Genomic DNA, 23,731 nt, shown 5'->3' with positions numbered 1-23,731 from the left:
TAAGCGTGAATCCCCACAATTCTGCTTATTAAATACTCAAAACCATGTTCATAAATTTCAAAATCCTGCAGCAAAATAAAGGAATTTAAAAGACAAGAAAGCATGAACTTTAATCGTAAAAACTTACTTGTTGATTCGGGGTTTGGGTCACGCGCGTGTTGATGCAGGTGTGATGGAGCGAAGCTAACCGAGGAGATGATGAAGCAAGGCTTGCAGCGAGTCGGATGCGCGGGGCAGCAGGGGCTGCAGCGTTGCGGGGTTGCTGGTGCATTGGGGGATGCAGGTGCAAGGGCAGCAGCGAGGCTAGCTGCTGCGGGGGTGTTGCGTAAGGGTTGCAGGCGCACGGGCGAGCTGGGTGTGCGGCAAGAGCACAAGGGCGCGTCGCTAGCGGGCTGACAGGAGCGCAGATTGCAGGGCAGCAGGCAGATGACTTGCTGTAGGGGCTGCAGGGCTTGCGGTAGCTTGCGAATTAGTGCGCGGGCTGCAGGGGCAGCACGGCTGGGCGAAGGGCTGCGGGGCAGCAGATGTACTGCAGGGGCAGCGTGGGCTGGGCGCAAGGCTGCGGGAGGGCAGCAGTTGCGCAGTGGGGGGCTGTAGGAGGCTATGGTGCTTGCGGCAGGGGGGCTGCAGTGCTTGGGGCAGGAGGCAGGGCTGCGGCGCGGTAGGCTAGCACGGCTAGGGTTTGCGGCAGCTTGGTGAGGGAGTTTTTGGGTTTTGGTTTTAGGGTTTTTTTCTTTTAGGCTAGGGTTAGGGCTCGTGCTGATAACGTGTTTAAGGAAAATATGATTTGCAGAGAGAATTGATGGGAGAATTGTAGTAGTTCTATTATTGATAATAGGAGCCCTTTATATAGGGATTTATAAAGTACATAATCTTGTCATACAAGTAAATAGAATCCGAATATAATTAGGAAATCTAGAATCTTCTCTCCTATTACAACTCTAGAACTAAACCCTAGTTTGAAGAGGCACACTCAATGTCGATATCCTCAATAGTTTGGATTTTTTGTCTTTAACAGAGATTTTATCATACAAATTTTACGTGTGATTTGTTTCTCTCTTACAAGAAAGATTCATCTACACTCATGTCAATTATCTTGTCAAACAAAGTTGCTTCAGTATTTCCACCCTTCTATATCATGTTACGATGTATATCACAATCAAATTTCATTTGAGAAATCCCACGGAGGGTGTGCTATCACTACACCAAAAATGGTCTTTCACGGCCCACAATGTGCGCCGTAAAAGGGTATTTACGGCGTAAAACAGCAGGCTGTAAATGCCGGAGCCGTAAAAGACATTCCTTTTTAACGGCACACATAAGAGGGCCGTAATTGTGCATCCAAGCACGCTGTAAATGTACTCTCAACAGTCGTCCAGTTTGATTTATAGAATGTCTGCACGCCGTGAATGTCCAAGAAAGCACGCCGTAAAAGACTTTCTGACCACTTATTTACGGCTCACCTTGCATGCCGTAAAAGACTGTCTATCACTCTATTCACGGCCTACTACGCATGCCGTGAAAGACTATTTTTACGGCACACTTAGCATGCCGTGAAAGACTGTTTTTACGGCACACTTAACATGCCGTAAAAGAAGTTATCATCTATTTTTTACGGCCAAGTTTGCACGCCATAAAAGGCTTTTCTATCAATTTTATATGTCATTTATGACGCACATAGCCTGCCATAAAAGTCTTTGTGACAGAGAGGTTTCATGCATGCATGGTGTTGCTCATAATCCAAAAATGGTCAATTAACATTTCATTTTGTAATCTTAAGCAAGAATAATAAGCTCAAGTACAGGTGAATCAACATATATATATATATATACCATAATTACTAGAAAATGTTTTAACAAACTTGTCATATCCAATCTACTACAAATTAACTAAGTACAATTAGTAGCAAACTTGAGTTTAAGATTATAGCATTACAAAATATACCGCATCATCTTTTGAACAACTCCCAAATGCGGAATCTCTCGACTATCTCTCTAAGAAATTTGTCATCAGTCGGAGCTTGTTAATATATACTTCAAAAAATGGAAGTCCCTGTTATGAATGTAAAACGGAGCTTGTTAATATATACTTCAAAAACTGGACGTCTCTGTTATGAATGTAAAACACAGTTAAATAACAAAAGCAATATATAGCTGCAGCAGAATTGGCAAATGCCCACAAGTTCATTACTAGTTTACAACATGTAGTTACTGAATTAAAAACTTTATTGTTTTCTTTTAGCCATTAGAAATAGTATCTTTTGAATATTAAAGCACATTATGTTTGCAAAACAATGCAGGGTTATGATACAATAGTGGGCGAGCGAGGGGTTCAACTGTCTGGTGGACAGAAGCAAAGGGTGGCTATTGCAAGAGCGATAATGAAGGCACCAAAGATATTACTACTAGATGAAGCCACTAGTGCTCTTGATGCTGAATCCGAACGAGTGGTTCAAGATGCACTAGATCGAGTTATGGTGGATAGAACCACAGTTGTGGTTGCACATCGTTTATCCACGATTAAGGGTGCAGATTTAATAGCAGTGGTGAAAAATGGAGTAATTGCAGAGAAAGGAAAGCATGAATCTTCAAGTACTCGGCAAACCATGTAAAAGCAAATGATCATCTAAGTTAAACATATATATATATATATATATATATATATATATATGAAGATATATGTCAATTTTCCAATAACAGTACCAAGTTCAGTTTCCTAATATTGCAGCACAGTTTTTTCTGTAAATAGCAACTAGTGACATAAAAACAACAAAATAAACCAACAAACACTAAAAGATAGAGTATCATAGTGCTTTTCCATACCTCCAATTACCCCAAAAGTAAAACCCAAGCTCCCAACTCAGCAAAGATATATGAACTCTCTAAAACAGAACCTGGACATAAGCTTATATATATATACAACCCAAAATCTAGCAAACAAAGTGCAGTTCTTTCAAACTTTCCAATAATGCAATAAAATTTGATGCTAAATGAAAACCCAGATAATTTAAAATCAAGCTAAGAAGTAAGAGTCAGAAAACCAAAGAGAACAAAATTAACATTATCTCTGCATAAAAGATATGGAAGAAAAAGATATGATATAATAAATTACCTAAAAGTTTGAAGACTAGCTAAACCAATTTGATGTATTTGATCGGCCATGCAATTGTACTTCCTTGAGCCATACTCAATTTTCCAAACTCGCTGGTTGGTCGATACAAAGCTATATCCTCAAAAACATCAAGAACCCAAACTTTCCAACATTCGTGGCCAAGAGGCACGTGATGGACCACTGCACTTGGATCCTTTGACTCAAGTTTTGCACTTGCAACAACTTCTTCTCCCATCTGAAACCAATTTAATAACTCAATTCTATTATGATCATTCTTAATACCCTTGGTCCTTGCACCTTCCTTTTCTTTGCTCTGCAACCCCTCATCAACAGAATGTTGAACACTTGAGTTCTTTTGTTTACTGTGCCTGCTTTGTGGTCTCTCAGTTTCAGAATTTCGCACGGTCACACTTATATTTTCCTTATCTTTTTGTTGTGAAAGCTGATTACCAGAATGCTGACCACTGGTACTTCCCTTTTATTATAATAATAAGGAATCAATAACCTAATTAATGTATCATACAACTAATAACACAAAAAAAATATATATATACTTTGTATCTTGAAGACTTACATGGTTATTCCCCTCTTTCTCTGTCCGTGCCAAAATAGCTCCAACTATCTCTTTCAATTGTTGAATCTCTTGTGATTGAGCAAGCATATTCTGTGATTGAGTGAATAAAGCATTCTCTAACTTAGCAACTTTGTTTCCAACATTGGTTTGATAATCTGCCTTTGAAGGGACCGCTCCAAATCCCAACCCTCTTACTCGTCCTCGTGGATCAGGACCGAGTACTTTTGCAACAGCATCATCTTTTAAAGAACATTTCTCTGAAGGTTCTTGCTCAGCCTTGTACATTTTCACTTGTTTCTGAAAATAAATAATTGAAAAATGAATAAGCAGACTTGTATAATGTCTTACACCTAAGATAATAGTCTCAAAAAATGAAAACAAGAGATTAGTATATTTACCACTATTTCTGGATCCTCAACTACATCTGAATCCTTCTTCTTCTTCGCTTCGTAAGCATGAATCCAAACATCAGACCTTGTTATTGCATCTGGGGTTTCACTTTGTTCCCTCTACAAATCAATAAGTACAAATAGTATTTATCATCTCAGATCACAAAACTCATATGAAATCAACTACCAAATTGTTCTTACTAATTCTTCTTCAAGACAGGCAAAACTTTTTCTACTAGTTCTGTGGAGTAAAGTTCTTTCTGCCCGCATTGCTTTGAATTTTTGACACATTTCCTATGACAAACAAGTGATCATAGTTGTTAAAAACCCATAAAATATAGGCAAGTCTAGCTACTTTTTCTATTATTATCGAGAGATTGCTAGAATTAGACTTGAATAATAACAAAATATTGGTAAAACGCACCTTAAATGACGGACTAGTTCTGTTTTTGACAAGAGCTAGCCACTCATTCATAGATTCTACATTATTAGGTTTGAAAAGGGTAGCAGCACGTTGTAGGCCTACAAGTTCGGCTTGCTTCTCCACTTCTTTCATAACATTGGATCTATTATCTCGCCAAAGCTTGATCATCTTTCGAATAACATTTTTCTTATAGCATTCGTCAACAATGAAACTTGTCTACAAAAGAAATGAGTGAGTAGGTGAACATGTATGGATTGATGTAACGTTCTATTTTTTTAGTGAAAAAAACTTACTGTTATGTGCTCCCAAATCTGAGTTTTGAACAAATCTGATAAATTTTTCCAAGTCGGTGAAGTTATTGGTATCAGCTCTCTTGCCGTGCATCCAATAAATGAGGAGAATATAGCTGCATTTTTCCCAATTGGCTGGCCTCTTTCATTGAATTCAACTAGGATAGGACGTTTTCTTTTTTTTTTGCCAATCTCCAACAATTTTGCTTTACCTCTAGGTGGTATTTTCGGCTTTTCTGTAGCTTGACCTTCAGTTGAAATAGGTTCTGCTTCAGTTGGCATACGAGGCGGACAACCTAAATTTCCTTCAGATTCTCTCATTGGATCATTTCTTTGTTGCCCAACTGAAACATCAGCTGTCTGTGCAGCTTTATCATGTATTTTGGCTCTCTTTGCACCTTTCTTTGAGGTTTCTCCAGAAGGCATAGTCTAGAAGTCAAACAAAATTATTATACAAACACCAAAATTCCAAACTTAGGAAATCTAATTCAGAACAGGAAAACATGCATTTCCATCACATGTGCAGCAACCCAATATGGCAAGAATTAAAGTTCAAAACCTTAATATTGTTCGACTCTCGCTACTAAAAGACTTAAACAATTGAGCTAAATTATGTTCCTATGCCAAAGTTCTTAATTTCTTAATACCAATCACCTCCAGCAGTATTAACTTTCAAATAATATAATTATGGCAAGACTTAAATGTGCCAATTTGTTCCTTATGCAAACTTTTAGAAACCATTGCTTCAATTCAATTTGAAAACCCAACTACTACCAACTGAGTAAAAATAGAATCTTTCTACGAAATCAAGCATTATCCTAAAACCCATGTTCAAACTCAAAATTAAATACATAACGATTAACTCTGAATACACCGTTCATACTTTCAAAATCCTATAAACAACACACAAAAAGAAAAAAAGAAAAAAAATCACAATTTGTATGTTGACACAAATGCACATGTATTCATTTAGCTAATATGCACATATATGTGACATGTAAAGCAACCTCATCTTGTACCACAAACCAAAATAGATCTTACCAAATAACTTGTGCTGATGCTTTGCCGAAATAGGTCAGTCAGAGTCACCTTCACTCTGTTCAGCCAGAAAAAAACATATTAGAATCTCACCACTTATATAAGTAATCAGCAAACATCATGCAAATGAATTTATTTAAATATCATAACATGCAGTTCATACAATTACCGAATAGATTTCCTCATTATTGTATCTATAACATTCTTCATCCTCAAGATCTAGGTCTAGTTGTGATACATCTACTGGCATATAAGCAATCTCATCAACACAATCATTCTCAAAAAAACCTCTAGGCGGTGCTCTAAGTACAACATGCCAATTTGACATATCACTCTCTCTTGAATAAAAAACTTGTTTTGCTTGTGATGCAAAAATAAAGGGATCTCGGTCAAATTGATGATGCCCATTGTGGAGGTTAACCAATGTGAAACCATCTTCAACTTTGACACCAGTCCCTATGTTTGCCCAATAACAATCAAAGAGTGGAACCTTAAATTTACGATAGTCTAGCAAAATTATATCTCTTATAACACCATAATATGACACTCTGTCCAACTTTTGTGAATTATCCCTTGCACTTGCTCGACACATTGTGTCCGCTTCAACGGACACCCCACTGTTTTGTGCGCTCTTCTCAGTAGTCTCTGTATGAAATCGGTTCCCATTAATAATGAAGCCTGAATGGGACACCACATATTGCTTAGGCCGACAAGCAAGCCACCTCACTATATCAGACATATTACTACAATCGCCAAACTTAACTTTATCAGCTAACCATCCACTGAAACTACTCATATGTCTCTTTTCTAAAAGGCTTTCATTATCTTCAAGATGTGAATCTAAACACTTCAGTTCTTCCTTGTGCATTCTGGTCAAAATAACATGTAGAAGAATTAATAAGTAGCGTTAAACTCAACTAATAATTTACTGGTTCAAAACAGAAATCAAACTTACTCTCTCCATGGGTCTACTTCTGTAGTATTTGTCCATACAAATTGATGAGCGATCTCTAACATAGAAGAACTTATTGCTTTTTGTTTCCCCTTGCCAAGTGGTCGCCCTTCCAATATTGTTTCATCCTCAAGAGACTCATTGCGTCTTGTTTGAACACCTATCTCAGCTGCTTCTTTAACGTATCCGGTACAAAAATGTGTTATCTCTTCAGCCAAATATTTTTCTGCTATACATCCTTCAGGGTTTGACCGATTCTTGACATATCCTTTTAGATCCTTCATAAACCTAAAGTAAAAAAAAAAATTAAAGAAAACAGAAAAAGAAAACAAAATTACTACCACTAATGTACAGGATCAGCAATAAATTGTACATAATGCAGTTCACGACAGACCAATAAATAATTAATAGAACTCATATCTCACCTTTCAAAAGGGTACATCCAACGATAATGTACAGGACCACCGATAAGAGCCTCTTGTGCAAGATGAATCGGTAGATGAACCATAATATCAAAAAAAGACGGAGGAAAGAACCTTTCAAGCATGCATAGAGTTTCAGCAATATCATCATCAAGCAGACCTATTTTTTTCTTCTCAATCTCTCTTTGACATAATTGATGGAAAAAAGCACAGAAGCGGAATATAGCAATCCTTGGTCCTTTAGGAAGAAGTCCTTTTAAAGCTACAGCTAGAATTTGTTGTACCAGAACATGACAATCGTGTGACTTCAAACCCATAATCTTGTTGTCTTGTATGGAGACACGGTTTGCAAGGTTAGAACAATAACCGTCCGGCAATCTTAACTTTGCTAGCCTTCTACAAAATATTTTCTTCTCTGCCTTTGAGAGCACGTAAGGTGCTTTATCACTTTTAGATTTGCTGGAACCATCTTGTTTTGGGTGCAACTTTTTTCGAATCCCCATCACTTTTAAGTCCTTGCGTGAATTCAAGTTGTCCTTTGTCTTTCCCTTCATGTTCAATAAGGTTCCAATGATACTCTCACAAATGTTTTTCTCAATATGCATCATGTCCAAGTTGTGCCGTAATAATAAAGTCTGCAATATAGCAAATTAGACTGTATTAATACAAGCTGTTAATGTATATAATATGTAGCATATAAGTATGGATGTACTTTGTGAAAGAGAAGATGTCACGCCCCGAATTTTGAATAATAAATTCAAATCCGAAACCTGAATAATTACAATTACAAAAAACCAAATCTCGAAACTTCGAGTTCATTATTACAATTCACTCTCACAATATATTATAAAGCTCAAATGAGCATAACACACCTCACAACTTACAATTGTTGTAAAACTCTAACAATTGCTCTAACCGCACGATCACCGTCCTGGTTCTCCTGTCCTGTAGGATTACCCGCTACACAATTTGAATAGTGTACCGGGAGTTGCAACAACACAAAACCCGGTAAGCTTTTTACAGCCAGTATGAGTAAACAAGAAAGAACTGTTGATTTATTAGATTTCAAGACTACCACAAACCCACGTTACTTTCTCACTCTCATATATATATATAGCCACTTATGAGTTACTCTCAATTTAGCTCATAAGATCACTCACTCTCATATATATATATAGACACTTATGAGTTACTCTCAATTTAGCTCATAAGATCACTCACTCTCATATATATATATAGACACTTATGAGTTACTCTCAAATTCGCTCATAAGATTTCCCAACATTTGGTAGACAGACTCATATATATATATAGACCCTTATGAGTTACTCTCAATTTCCCTCATAAGGTTACCATATATATATTGACACTTATGAGTTACTCTCAATTTCACTCATAAGTTCACTCCACATTTGGCAGACAGACTAGAGCTCTAACTGAACGTAACCACTCGTCCGGCCACAGACGTGATTACGATTTAATACTATTAATAACCACCAGCCCGGTACGAGAGCGTGATTCACTAATAGATGCCATGGTCACCTCGTGACCTAGTGATCTCCACAGATCACAACAATTTATTGTTCCTCAACAATAAAACTCAACACCTCTCACAATATATTGTTTCTCAACAATAAACTCAATATCTCTCACAATATATTGTTTCTCAACAATAACTCAACACAACTCCAACAATACATATTATTTCACGTAATAATATATATACAGACATTCACACAGGAATGTCTAGTAACACCAACAATAGTTCATATGATTGCAACAAAATAAAGCAATTAATTGTATTGGGTTCGTAATATGAACCACGTGAGGTTTACTCACCTCGATAATCCCGCTGCGTCTTCAATTCAGCTCAAAATACGATCCACAATCGTCCACCAACTCAAACCGTCAATCACCTAGTCAGATACGATCTTAACTTAGCAATCATTCATAAACCACACATATACGGAAATCCAACGGTCGGATTCTAATTTAATGATGATCCAACGGTCAGATCGAATTTATACGATGATCCAACGGTCGGATCCTAATTATACGATGATCCAACGGTCGGATCAAAATTATACGATGATCCAACGGTCGGATCAAAATTATACGATGATCCAACGGTCGGATCCTCACGGATCGCCCTTAGGATCATCCTCCAAAATTATCACAAAGATCCAATGGTCAGATCTTCTTGAATCACTCTAACAAACATCTCCATAAAATTATACGAAAATCTGACGGTCGGATTCTCACGAATCGCCTTCCGAATCATTGTTTTACATTTATACGAAGATCCAACGGTCGGATCTTCGCCCATGACCACACAAAGCCACTGGGACAGTCATAAGATCATCATATCCAAATTTGAAGTAAAACCGATGGTCAGATCCTCACAGATCGTAAACCGAAGATAAAACGTAAAAACGTTAAATAGTAACGTCAAAACATAAATTCACTATTTATCAACGTTTTCTAAAATGACCTTGTAATATATCAAAACGCTCGTAAGGATGCGTAGATCATCACCTAGATAATAAAAACTCAAAATATGGTCGAATACGCCGCCACAAGCGGCGGTCAGTGGGCGGTCAACGGCAGTCAACGCGGCGGTCAACCACCTCCTCTGGCCACCAAATTTCATCCACAGCATCATCTCAACATTTCCAATCACTTTCTCAACTGTGACAAAGTCAGAAAATACCTTGAAGTAGCCGAACAATTAAGCACTCCGATGTACAGTGAAATTTTCCAATTATGCTTTCTTCCTCCATGCTTCGATCTGGGTTATGAGACTTGGCGAGCATGAAGAGCGGCTTAAGGCGCTTCTAATGGACCTGGGTTTATGACTGGAGGTGGCCGGAAATCGGCGTTGACTAATTTGCTACAGTAAAAATGTTGGCTTCGATCTCCACATTTCCGGCCAAATCGTCGTAAACAACTCCCACATGCGTGATAAGGAGGAAGAGACGAGTCTATCGATGCTCGCAGCTCGCCATTTGGTGGTCTAGAGGTGGTGAAAGAGGAGGTTGCAGAAGAGAGAAAGAGAGAGTTGCAGAAGAGAGAGACTGAGAGAGCACGGGGGAAGGAGAGAGAAAAGAAAGAAAAGTTACCTGGCTACAGTAACATTTCAAATTTATACCAATCTACCATAAACAGTAACTTTCATATTTTGCTTATAACTTTCGCATACGAACTCCGATTTTTACGTACCACATATGCACGCACTCGGTTTAATGTCCTCTACAACTTTCATGAAGGAAGTTTTCCCAAATTCCCAATGTATAAAAAGTCACTTTTTGAGACCCCCTAAATAACGTTCGTTTTTTCGAAAATTAATCGTTCGAACTAATTCCACCATTCCTCCGAGCCTCGTACTCGCTCCCACTATCGTGAAATCATTTCTGAAAATCCACAGAATTTAATTTGGATTTTTCGGGGTATTACAATCTACCCTCCTTAAAGAAATTTCGTCCCGAAATTTAAGCGTAAGTCAATTCCTCTCGATTAAGGTTGACCTAATCATAGAATCTCCATCTTTTCCAAATCTGTAGTAATCTACAAAGCCACAATCCTTTGTATAAAAATACATTCCTATGGCCACTAAATCCCTTCATCACAATGTAAATTCACAAAACAACTGTTCAACAACACTCCACATCACATACACAAAATCGTCACATGGATCATCTCATAGATCCTCACATAGATCTTCACATAGATCATCACATAGATCTTCACATAGATCATCACTCTGTACTGGCATACAAGCACAGTAATCACTCCCACAAAGTGTTTCGCTACTCAATTAGCATCACGGTAAATCTCCATAGTAAAACTTAAGCATGCACCACTCTTCACAACCATAGAGATGCATCACTCAAAACAAATCATCCCCAAAAGTACGCCAATAAATTATGTCACCCAATGATGATGACTTGGGCTTGCTCAATCCTTGGGCTAAGCACTAGGGCTGGCCAATTGGGCCTGAAGAAATCGGACCATCCACATTTCGAACCGGCCCAAACCACTTTGGGTTTAACATTTGGGCCTACTATTCGGGCTGAACAATTGGGCTTACTATTTGGACCTACCAATCGGCCCACCAACTTCCAGCTCGGCTACGGTATGAAATTGTACATACCGTATATACGTATACATACCGTACAGATCGTGTATACGTATGCATACCGTACAACTGTATATACGTATGCATACTGTACAGACCGTATATACGTATGTATACCGTACATACCGTATATACATCCGTATATCAAGCATATACGAGACCCAAAAATATTTGTAAGAGGTAGGGTTCGAACTCCCGACCTCAAACACGAAGGTTTTGCTCCCAGCCACTGAAGCAAGAGCTGCCTTCATTAATATATGCTCACGTGTTATATTTATTATGTCATAAGTGACATAAATAAAATAACGGGGAAGGCAAGGTTCGAAACCTCAACCTGCCGCACGAAACCTTTGTCCCCCAACCACTGGAGCACAAGCTGTGCTTAATATAATGTGTACAAATTTTATACTTATTATGTCATAAACGAACATAATAAAAATAAACGAGAGGCGAGGTTCGAACCTCAGACCTCTTGTACACGAACTGTACACTCAACCACTCGAGCACGGCTGCTCACGTTATTATCCATACCAATCCTTTTATTTAAACCAACTGTTTCAACTGTTTCAACAATTCGGCCCAACTCATCCAAAACTGTTTCAGAAACTCGGCCCATCATGTCCAAAACTGTTTCTGAAACTCGGCCCATCAGGCCTCCACCCACAGCTACAGTGATGCCTTGATCCGAGACAGGCCCAAGTACGGCCCACTTGTGTCACGGCTTATCCCTTCCGTGATTTACGGCAGTCAAATCTGCTTTCGGCTAAAGCTGTCTGCCACAGCATCTCGAGGTTCGGCCTGTCCCCTTACACGCTCTCCACGCGCCAACAACTTTTCCGGGTTTTCGGATGACTTTAATCCAACGCGTGGATTCAAATTCTGAGATCGTTCATCCAACGGTGGAGATCTGCTCACCTTGTTCTATAAATAGGTGCATTCTGGGGAAAAACTGTTCACTCCAAAAGAAAAGAAATTTTCTTCCGAGCTCAAGCCTTTCTCTCTCAACTCTTCAGCCTTTCTCTTCTCAAATCCTTTCTTCATCAATTTCAATCCTTCTCTTCTGATCTTCTCTCCCATCTAGTTGATTCAATCCCATCTTTCCTCTGAACTTTCAGATCTTCAATCTTTTCCTCCAAATCTTCAATCCTTCTTTCTCAGATCTTTTCTTCCATTTGAAGATTCGATCTCATCTTTCCTCTGAGAATCTCAGATCTCCAATCACCAGTTCAACAACTCCAATCCTTCTAACAAAATCTCCCTCAAACACTAAACCATGTATTCCTCGATTTCCACATCCTCTCACCCCATGACCCAAAAGCCACGAACTCTGCAACTAATGGAGCTCCAAACCCCGCAACAAATGGAACCACAACAACAGCAACCAACAGAGGAGGGAGGAAACACCCAAGCAGCTGGAAGTAGTGCCAACATGGATTTCTGGCGAAGCCGTACCAGGTGGATTCCTACTCCAGAACAAATAAGAATCCTCAAGGATCTTTACTATGTCAAGGGATTTAAGTGCCCAACTACAGAGCAGATTCACGAGATCTGTCTCCAGCTGAACCAGTATGGGTATGTTGAGGGTAAGAACATTTACTTTTGGTTCCAGAACGTCAGGGCTCGAGAGAAGCAGATGAATAGGTGTAATCAGGCTGCTCCAGTGCCCATGGGAACTAGTTCTCTTGGTACTGGTAGATCCATTGATCTCAATTTTGGGTCCACTGGTTCTACTGGTGCTAGTGGATCCATCGACATCAATTTTGGGCCAGCTGGTGGATCCATTGACATCAATTTTGGGTCCACTAGTTCTACTGATGATGGTAGATCCATTGATCTCAACTTTGGTTCCACCTATTCTACTGGTAATGAAGGATTTCTTGATTTAAATTTTGTTTCATATTCTTCCTCACACTTCAACACTAATACCAGTCCAACTCTTTTGGCACAACAGGAGGACAAACATCCCTGCAACAACGAGGAGGAGATCACCAGGAGGTTCAAACTCTTCCTCTGTTCCCCGTGCACGGCGAGGACGTCTTTGGTAACCTGAAGACTACTTCCGAGGAAGGTAGTGCACATGATTACTATTTCGGTGGCTCAGGCGGTTACAACCGTGGATCTCCAGTTTCTCTTGAGCTCAGCCTCAACCCATCCGGAGCTGCTGACTAGGCTTAGTACAGCATAGTCCTCGTTTTCCTTTTTCTTTTTCTTTTTTTTTCTTTTTTTTTTTGTAATATAAACTCAATAAGATGGTGTGCATGTTTTCTTTCCTGTTTGTTTAACCAACAACAACACCAAGGATCGAACCTTGGTCACCCAATACTATTTTCAAAACCATAAACAACTCTACTGCACACATCTTTCATAATGATGCAATAAAAACAATCACTCAAAAAGAATCCAACAATCAATTAAGTCGCATCGAGGTCTAGCTAGTATCCTCTGAGTCAAACCAAACACAACAATTTCATCGATAGGATTAGGGATTTATAAAGCTAAACACATCCTGAGTTAGCTAGGAAAAACCCACGTTTTTAGAGTTACTCTTACAACTCTTATAGAATCTCGATAATTCCATCTATCAATTGCTTCAACAAAAACTCACCACAATTCAATCCCTAACATTTAGCGATTCAGAAATCGAATCAAACTCCATATCACATAGTAATTCACTTGAACCACTATGGATACCTAACAAAGTCACTAAAATCAATATCTGAAATTGCGTTTAACTATATCACCTAAAATCAATCACCAAAGGCAAACCCTTGCCTGACTCTAACATGTCCTCCATGCTTCTTCCTGCACCATACATAGGCCTCAAAATTCAATTTCATTCACTTGAACAAAACTATATTCACAAGTCTGCTATAGACATCAGGGAAAAACCCATACTTTTACTCATAACTTTTCCTTCTAAAAGTTCATCACGTAGTGTATATAAAATCACCACACAACCTTCTTAGTCTACACTAAGAATTCAATCTCACACAAGGTCAGCATAATTGCCTCAGAGTCACTTTAATCACGTATCACATGTCAATTACCAAAACTCCACTAAGACGTCTCTTTATAAAACAAGATATCTAATCCTTGATACGTACACCTCATCTAAACATCTGTACGTCCAACTTAAGAAGACAAAATTTATAACAATTCATACTCGTATCCACACTAGGTACGTGCATAGGTCCACACCATGTCTTCAACCAAACACTTCAACAATCAAAAGAACCTCATTTCCATAAAACAATCCTCGTTGACTTAACAGAGTTGAATCAAGAGGTTCCTATTCCTCAAGGATTGTAACTCGCGGCCACTGAACTTATTCCAATACGAACCTACAAGACAACTGTAAGGTTCTAAGTACAACCCCTTCGAATCTCCATCACCTAAGGAGTATAGTATGCTTGGCTAAGACATGTATAACACTTAAAACACAGTATAAGTCAAATACAAATTCATATTAACCAAGTCAATACTATAGGGAAGGTATTCACGTTCCCTAAACGACCTAGCGGCCTAAACAACTCCCAACACTCACGCATACCCAATGACTTAGCCAATACCGAAGAGCACACGATGGGGATCCGCTGCAGACGGGCCATCACTCGGAAGGTATTGACACATCACCAAATATGCACCTTACGCTCTGATACCAAACTGTCACGCCCCGAATTTTGAATAATAAATTCAAATCCGAAACCTGAATAATTACAATTACAAAAAACCAAATCTCGAAACTTCGAGTTCATTATTACAATTCACTCTCACAATATATTATAAAGCTCAAATGAGCATAACACACCTCACAACTTACAATTGTTGTAAAACTCTAACAATTGCTCTAACCGCACGATCACCGTCCTGGTTCTCCTGTCCTGTAGGATTACCCGCTACACAATTTGAATAGTGTACCGGGAGTTGCAACAACACAAAACCCGGTAAGCTTTTTACAGCCAGTATGAGTAAACAAGAAAGAACTGTTGATTTATTAGATTTCAAGACTACCACAAACCCACGTTACTTTCTCACTCTCATATATATATATAGCCACTTATGAGTTACTCTCAATTTAGCTCATAAGATCACTCACTCTCATATATATATATAGACACTTATGAGTTACTCTCAATTTAGCTCATAAGATCACTCACTCTCATATATATATATAGACACTTATGAGTTACTCTCAAATTCGCTCATAAGATTTCCCAACATTTGGTAGACAGACTCATATATATATATAGACCCTTATGAGTTACTCTCAATTTCCCTCATAAGGTTACCATATATATATTGACACTTATGAGTTACTCTCAATTTCACTCATAAGTTCACTCCACATTTGGCAGACAGACTAGAGCTCTAACTGAACGTAACCACTCGTCCGGCCACAGACGTGATTACGATTTAATACTATTAATAACCACCAGCCCGGTACGAGAGCGTGATTCACTAATAGATGCCATGGTCACCTCGTGACCTAGTGATCTCCACAGATCACAACAATTTATTGTTCCTCAACAATAAAACTCAACACCTCTCACAATATATTGTTTCTCAACAATAAACTCAATATCTCTCACAATATATTGTTTCTCAACAATAACTCAACACAACTCCAACAATACATATTATTTCACGTAATAATATATATACAGACATTCACACAGGAATGTCTAGTAACACCAACAATAGTTCATATGATTGCAACAAAATAAAGCAATTAATTGTATTGGGTTCGTAATATGAACCACGTGAGGTTTACTCACCTCGATAATCCCGCTGCGTCTTCAATTCAGCTCAAAATACGATCCACAATCGTCCACCAACTCAAACCGTCAATCACCTAGTCAGATACGATCTTAACTTAGCAATCATTCATAAACCACACATATACGGAAATCCAACGGTCGGATTCTAATTTAATGATGATCCAACGGTCAGATCGAATTTATACGATGATCCAACGGTCGGATCCTAATTATACGATGATCCAACGGTCGGATCAAAATTATACGATGATCCAACGGTCGGATCAAAATTATACGATGATCCAACGGTCGGATCCTCACGGATCGCCCTTAGGATCATCCTCCAAAATTATCACAAAGATCCAATGGTCAGATCTTCTTGAATCACTCTAACAAACATCTCCATAAAATTATACGAAAATCTGACGGTCGGATTCTCACGAATCGCCTTCCGAATCATTGTTTTACATTTATACGAAGATCCAACGGTCGGATCTTCGCCCATGACCACACAAAGCCACTGGGACAGTCATAAGATCATCATATCCAAATTTGAAGTAAAACCGATGGTCAGATCCTCACAGATCGTAAACCGAAGATAAAACGTAAAAACGTTAAATAGTAACGTCAAAACATAAATTCACTATTTATCAACGTTTTCTAAAATGACCTTGTAATATATCAAAACGCTCGTAAGGATGCGTAGATCATCACCTAGATAATAAAAACTCAAAATATGGTCGAATACGCCGCCACAAGCGGCGGTCAGTGGGCGGTCAACGGCGGTCAACGCGGCGGTCAACCACCTCCTCTGGCCACCAAATTTCATCCACAGCATCATCTCAACATTTCCAATCACTTTCTCAACTGTGACAAAGTCAGAAAATACCTTGAAGTAGCCGAACAATTAAGCACTCCGATGTACAGTGAAATTTTCCAATTATGCTTTCTTCCTCCATGCTTCGATCTGGGTTATGAGACTTGGCGAGCATGAAGAGCGGCTTAAGGCGCTTCTAATGGACCTGGGTTTATGACTGGAGGTGGCCGGAAATCGGCGTTGACTAATTTGCTACAGTAAAAATGTTGGCTTCGATCTCCACATTTCCGGCCAAATCGTCGTAAACAACTCCCACATGCGTGATAAGGAGGAAGAGACGAGTCTATCGATGCTCGCAGCTCGCCATTTGGTGGTCTAGAGGTGGTGAAAGAGGAGGTTGCAGAAGAGAGAAAGAGAGAGTTGCAGAAGAGAGAGACTGAGAGAGCACGGGGGAAGGAGAGAGAAAAGAAAGAAAAGTTACCTGGCTACAGTAACATTTCAAATTTATACCAATCTACCATAAACAGTAACTTTCATATTTTGCTTATAACTTTCGCATACGAACTCCGATTTTTACGTACCACATATGCACGCACTCGGTTTAATGTCCTCTACAACTTTCATGAAGGAAGTTTTCCCAAATTCCCAATGTATAAAAAGTCACTTTTTGAGACCCCCTAAATAACGTTCGTTTTTTCGAAAATTAATCGTTCGAACTAATTCCACCATTCCTCCGAGCCTCGTACTCGCTCCCACTATCGTGAAATCATTTCTGAAAATCCACAGAATTTAATTTGGATTTTTCGGGGTATTACAGAAGAAAAATAGACTACATTAATAGAAATAAAGCTTTCAATGTATAATATGCAGCATATAAGTATGGATGTACTTTGTGAAAGAGAACAAAAAATAGACTACATTAGTAGAAATAAAGCTTTCAATGTATAATATGCAACATTGTACCAATAATATACAGTAACCATATTTTGGAAACACTTTGTAAATACATTGCTCTCTACTATATATCAAGACATTGCTCTCTGCTTTCAAAGTACATTGCTATCAGCTTTCAAAATTTATTTAAGCAACCCACATTCTTTTGTAAAATTGGTCTGTTAGGTTAGAAGATTTGGCTTCAAATTAGATTAATACAAATAAATATATTATTAAGGATATTACCATAAAATGCAACAGAAAAACACAAATCAACAAGAATTAGATGAAAGCAAGTAAATTTTACCTCCCAATATGGCAACTCAAAGAATATTGATTTCTTCTTCCATCTTTTTGAAAGTTTTGTAGGATCGTCACCATCATCGTCATCACCACTACCATCAACATCATCAACATAATCATCAACCCCTTCGTTCACAACCCATCTTTCACCTTCATTTCTCTTCCTTTTTCTACCTTGATCTCTGTCAACTTTTTTTTTCTTTTTTCTGCTGCAAACTTTATTCTTCTTACCCCAATCATTTTTAATATTCTTCACCACCTGAAATACTTCTGAACCAGTCAGCTTTCTAGGCCTCACTCTATCTTCAACGGTACCATCAAACCAAGTCTTATTCTGCCGATAAGGATGATCATGTGCAAGAAATCTCCTATGGCACATGTACACATGTTTTCGTCCATTTGGCAGCCATTTAGAGGATGTTTGAACACCACATACCGGACATGCTTTCTTTCCCTTTGTTGAATACCCGGACAGATTTCCATAAGCAAGGAAATCATTTATTGTCCACATCAATACAGCTTTCAAATTGAATACAGACTTAGTAAATGCATCGTAAGCACTTACCCCATTGATCCATAGTTCTCTCAGATCTTCAATGAGTGGTTCTAAATACACATCTATGTCATTCCCAGGTTGCTTAGGACCTGGGATGAGCAATGTTAGCATCAAATTTTCCTTGGACATGCACAAAGAGGGAGGGAGGTTATATGCAACCAAGACCACAGGCCAGCAACTATATCTAGAACTAAGATCACCAAATGGATTAAATCCGTCTGATGAAAGACCGAGTCTAAGGTTACGAGGATCTTTTGCAAATTCAGGCCACTTACTATCAATCTTCTTCCATGCAAGCGAGTCAACAGGATGCCGCATTTTGCCATCTTGACTCTTGTGAGTTTCATGCCAAGTAAGTTGTTCTGCCTTTTCAGCATCCCTAAACATTCTCCTAAATCTAGGGATAATTGGAAAATACCTCAAGACCTTAGCAGGAACTCCTTTCTCAATCTTTTGGGTGCGCTTATTAACTTTCCATCGAGAGGCGCCACATTTCGGACAAGTTTCCTTGTGCTCTAGATCCTTTCTAAATAAACAACAATCATTCACACACGCATGAATCTTCTCATAGCCTAGATCAAAAGCTTTGAGTAATTTTTTTGTTGAGTATAAGGAACTTGGAAGGATGTTATCTTCAGGTAAAAGACTACCAACCATCTCTAGAAGTTCATCATAACCATTGTCAGATAGACCGTATCTAGCCTTAAACTTGAAAAACATAACTGTTGCTGACATTTTTGTAGAAGGACAACCCTTATATAGAGGAAGTTCTGCTTCATTTACTAAATTTGTAACATCAGACTCTATATTTTCAGGTGCAGGTTCCATAAAATCATCATTTAGCTGTGCATCTCTATACATTTTATATGTCTCCAAGTTTTCAAAGCTTTCCATGTTTTCTTCTTGTACAGTAGTTCTTGGCTCATCTCCATGAAAGGTCCAATTAATATAACTCTCATATATCCCATTTGAGGTTAGATGATCTAATACAGTACGAGGTGGGTAAGACCATACGTTTATACAACTACTACATGGGCACTGGATCTTTTCAGGATACCCCTTACTTGCATGAATGCTATTAACAAACTTTTTTGCTCCGTCATAAAATGCTCTAGGATTGCTAATGACACACAACAACAACAAAAAATAGAAAAGAGTTTACAATACATTTATGGTTTATATCAACATAACCTTAGGGTTTGTGGTTTTAGATGTAACCTGCTTTTACAATAAGCCCATTCTTTATCCATGTTCTTTCAGCTTCGTTTCACTGGAGCTACTTTTTACCTTATATTTAGACACCAGTCCCTATGTAATTTAGGTATTATAAATGTAGTCAAATAGATTCTTAGATCAGAGGTGCAAAAAAAAAAAAAATTGATAGCAAACAAAAATATCTTCACAAGGTGGTAAACACTCAAGTGATACAAAGGTATCATAGAACCATAAACAACAAACAAAGCACAGAATCACATATAATACATCAGTATTAGGCATAACTTAAACAATTTCAGGGAATAAGAAAGAATAAGATTGGCCGAGAAATTCATACCAAGTGCGAGAACTAGGGCCGTAAGACTTGGACGCAAGTTCAGGTAATAAACCAACCAATCTCAACTATGAACAACTGGTTTCAGCATCCACTAGCTTTATCTACTCTGATCAAAAGCAATGATCACCAAACCAGTTAATTAAAACCAAGTTCTGAAATAGATAGAAAGAGTCATAGGTAGCCTTTTCATCAATTAACAGAACAAAAAGAAAAAAACGACAGAAAACCAAAACCAAAAGAATCCATCTTTTGGTGAACATAACTAGTGCTAACGTTCATGCCTCCATATAGTGATATGTTACCCAAATGAAAAAGACAACTAATAAACTAGTAGAAATGAAACAAAGGCATAGACTTTAGCCGGCAATGAACCATTGCATCATCAAAAATCGAGAGAATACATTGCATACCAATTTTTGACATACTAAAAGATTGCATATTTGTAATCAAATATACCATATGCACCCAGAACTCCAAATGCATCCCAATTATTCATTATTAGACAATTCGACATATTACAAACAGAAAAAAAAAAAACAAAAAAACAAAAAAAAAAAACAAAAGAAAAACTGCATGTGCCTCCCAGATGAGCTCAACTAGTCAACTACTTGTAAATCAATAATTTCATTTAATTTATTCCAAGGATAGCAATATCATGCATTGCCCAAATCAAAATAGACCCATCATGCTCCTCCCTCATTATTACAAGTTTGTCTCAGATCTCTGCATGTTCATTTAAATAAGAATTTCAGCAAACTATGGACCTCAATACAGCTAGCAACAATAAAACGAGAAAGAAAGAAACCCACCTGAAAGGCCTACAAGTTTTTTTTTTTTTTTGTTACGAGAAAGTTGAAAAGGGTATGGGAGTTCCTCTAGTGACTGCGAAGCCCCGCTGAGGCAGCTCAAACCATCTAGCAAGTGATCTTGAGCCAAATCGCAAAAAGATAGAAGAAATCAAAATCCCACCTGATGAGAAAAGAAAAAAAAAAAAAAAAAGATAGAAATCTTACCACTGGCCAAATATAAATTTCATCATTCAATTCATAATCCAAAATCCAATCTAATCATCTATTTGAATGAAGAGAACCAAAAATATAAGTAATCTATGAATGAAGTAGATGTGTGTATGGGTGCATATATACATATTCATACATATATATATATATATATATATATATATATATATATATATATGTGTGTATGTATAGTGCAGCGTACAAAAATTGATATATATATATATATATATATATATATATATATATATATATATGTATATGAATATGTATCGTGCAGCGTACAAAATTGAAAGCTACAGAAATCTTTTCATATCATTATATATATATATATATATATATATATATGGAGCTATTCAATAAACCAAAATCAGTAATTGAAAAGCAAACACCAGCTAAGATTAAGATCACTTACAAGTATGTAGACTAAGCAAACTCCACCCAAATCCCAACCAACCTTTCAGCCTAAGACAAATATATGAATTCCATTAGTACTCAGCGTTAACTCCCAAATACATGAGAGAATCAAGGTATATAACAGTATCAATAAACATGACTCGTCTAAAGCTCATTCACAACCTTTCCCATTACATGCATATAGAAGACACACAATACGATGTCAAGTATAACCATGGGAAAATATAGACCATGCTGGACCTAACATGGGAACATATAATGCCACAATAGTACTACCTTGTTAAATAATGACGACCAGTATACAACCATGGAAGTAATTGCTATCTTTCATAACCAAAAGACAACTGAATACTCATGTCTCAAAATTGAAAATGCTAAAAACAACTGATGGATAACTTCTGACTCAGTGACTTTATTAAATACATTTCTTTTCTATCTCAAAGTATGCTTGAAGAGGAATCGCATATATCATGAAACAGCAGCCCACCATCATTCACATGCATAAAGCAATATAATTTCAAAAGATCAGAAGTTGGCAATATCAAGAAAAAGATAACAATTACTGCAAACATTGACAAAATTATTGCCAGTGGTATGGTTATGAGAAATTGAACACAGCATGCATCATCATAAAGATGGTAGTCTGAAAACTCAACAAGAACACCTTCAAAATTTGCACCGGGTAAAAGAAACGGCATGCATGATCTCTGTTAACCTTTACAACAAAGTTTCTAGTATCCAACACTTCCAGTAATCAACCATTTACTTGAATCAAACCTCTCACCACGAGGCCAAATCATTGTTGTGCATTTGTTCATATATAAACGGGTATATACAATTATATATATGTACGATTAATTATAGATATATAAATACATGGAGCTATTCAATAAACCAAGATCAGTAATTGAAAAGCAAACACCAGCTAAGATGAAGATCACTTACAGGTATGTAGACTAAGCAAACTCCACCCAAATCCCAACCAACCTTTCAGCCTAAGACAAATATATGAATTCCATTAGTACTCAGCGTTAACTTCCAGATTTTATTACCAATTAAACTGCCCAAAATGGGATTCTTTAGAAACCATTAAAATGATAGGAATCCCATAAACCCAAACCAAGAATTAATCAATCGTGTCTGAAGCAAAACATAATGAAACCATACTAAGGATATTAGAGCACGAATTCACCTTGGGTATCCAATCTTGCAGTCTCTCCTCTTTTCCCCAATTCGCTACCTCTGCTTGATCCCTGTAATATTGAACACAACTCAATAGACCTAGAATGGGATTTGATTCCCCGAAATGAAACTATAAAGTCCCACTAAAGCTTAGAACAGTCAACATTGATCAAAATTAAACTCTCAAATGTAGGTACAGATAGTCAAACCAACAAACTAGGCAAAGTAAGCAGACAAGAAGCCTTCCCACAATTCAAAAGATGAAAGCTGAAACAATAAGTGAAAAAAATTGTACCTTGATTTGGTGAGAGAAAAAAACCCAGATAGCAAATGAGCAAGACAAGGCCGAAGTTCTCAACTTTCTCCAAATGGGTTTCAGAAACTTCAAGACCCGGATTCCGGTGGCCCGAATCTCCGAGAGCGGTGATCGATCACTTCAATGTTCTTTAATTTGGACCTCAATCGATCCACGGCATCTCGATGACAAGAGCAGAAAACATGGTGGTGGTGAGAGGTGGCCGGCGACTCGGCGGAGAGCGAATCCACTGAACGGCGACGGGAAAACGTGGGGATCGATAACAACTTTGGTTTCAGAAACAACTTCAGCTCAGCAGAAAACGTGGGGCTTTCAACTTCAGATCCCCGTGGCGGAGAGCGAACCCACTGAACGGCGGTGGGAAGAGACGTGGAGGGAAGAGATGGAAAAAGGAAAACTGAGGTCTGTTGGGGAGAAAGAAAAGTTTTGATTTATGAAATGAAAAAAGGGAGAGAGAAAAGTTTTGATTTATGAAATGAAAAAAAATAGAATTAGAAAGTGTAGAGGGAAGAGATGGAGGGAAATAGAAAGTATGGTGAAAATTTCG

General features: G+C 38.0%; 3 protein-coding genes and 1 long non-coding RNA gene across 8 annotated transcripts; 1 reads left to right on the top strand and 3 right to left on the bottom strand.

The window, feature by feature from the left end:
* Positions 1 to 1,879: 1,879 nt before the first annotated feature.
* Positions 1,880 to 20,570, bottom strand: LOC133713509 (uncharacterized). Of its 5 annotated transcripts, XM_062139556.1 has the most exons (9): positions 20,254 to 20,570; positions 5,830 to 5,884; positions 4,792 to 5,217; positions 4,499 to 4,714; positions 4,276 to 4,368; positions 4,084 to 4,194; positions 3,686 to 3,982; positions 3,112 to 3,586; positions 1,880 to 2,052 (listed from the first exon to the last, which is right to left on the bottom strand). In XM_062139556.1, the coding sequence occupies exons 3-8, from the start codon at positions 5,212 to 5,214 to the stop codon at positions 3,131 to 3,133; spliced, it is 1,596 nt and encodes a 531-aa protein (XP_061995540.1). In that variant the 5' UTR covers positions 5,215 to 5,217; positions 5,830 to 5,884; positions 20,254 to 20,570; the 3' UTR covers positions 1,880 to 2,052; positions 3,112 to 3,130. The 5 variants fall into 5 exon arrangements, with proteins under 5 accessions (XP_061995540.1, XP_061995538.1, XP_061995537.1 ...); XM_062139553.1 differs by lacking the exon at positions 20,254 to 20,570 and having other exon boundaries at positions 1,881 to 2,052; positions 5,830 to 5,948; XM_062139554.1 differs by lacking the exons at positions 5,830 to 5,884; positions 20,254 to 20,570 and having other exon boundaries at positions 4,792 to 5,695.
* LOC133717019 (ABC transporter B family member 11-like) lies at positions 2,043 to 2,611 on the top strand. The gene is made up of 3 exons (XM_062143644.1): positions 2,043 to 2,063; positions 2,144 to 2,203; positions 2,300 to 2,611. Exons 1-3 carry the CDS (start codon positions 2,043 to 2,045, stop codon positions 2,609 to 2,611), a joined length of 393 nt encoding a protein of 130 aa, XP_061999628.1.
* LOC133717018 (uncharacterized) lies at positions 18,656 to 19,951 on the bottom strand. Its single transcript, XM_062143643.1, has 3 exons — positions 19,920 to 19,951; positions 18,711 to 19,821; positions 18,656 to 18,664 (listed from the first exon to the last, which is right to left on the bottom strand). The coding sequence occupies exons 1-3, from the start codon at positions 19,949 to 19,951 to the stop codon at positions 18,656 to 18,658; spliced, it is 1,152 nt and encodes a 383-aa protein (XP_061999627.1).
* Positions 20,571 to 21,084: 514 nt separating the features above from the next.
* On the bottom strand, positions 21,085 to 23,419 carry LOC133713508 (uncharacterized). Its single transcript, XR_009848048.1, has 4 exons — positions 23,164 to 23,419; positions 22,879 to 22,939; positions 22,632 to 22,681; positions 21,085 to 21,222 (listed from the first exon to the last, which is right to left on the bottom strand). It is a non-coding gene; the product is annotated as an uncharacterized LOC133713508 (long non-coding RNA).
* Positions 23,420 to 23,731: the final 312 nt, after the last annotated feature.

Source organism: Rosa rugosa, chromosome 6 (assembly GCF_958449725.1).
Source record: "Rosa rugosa chromosome 6, drRosRugo1.1, whole genome shotgun sequence".
Classification (NCBI taxonomy): Eukaryota; Viridiplantae; Streptophyta; class Magnoliopsida; order Rosales; family Rosaceae; genus Rosa; species Rosa rugosa.
This window is presented reverse-complemented; position numbering and strand designations above follow the sequence as displayed.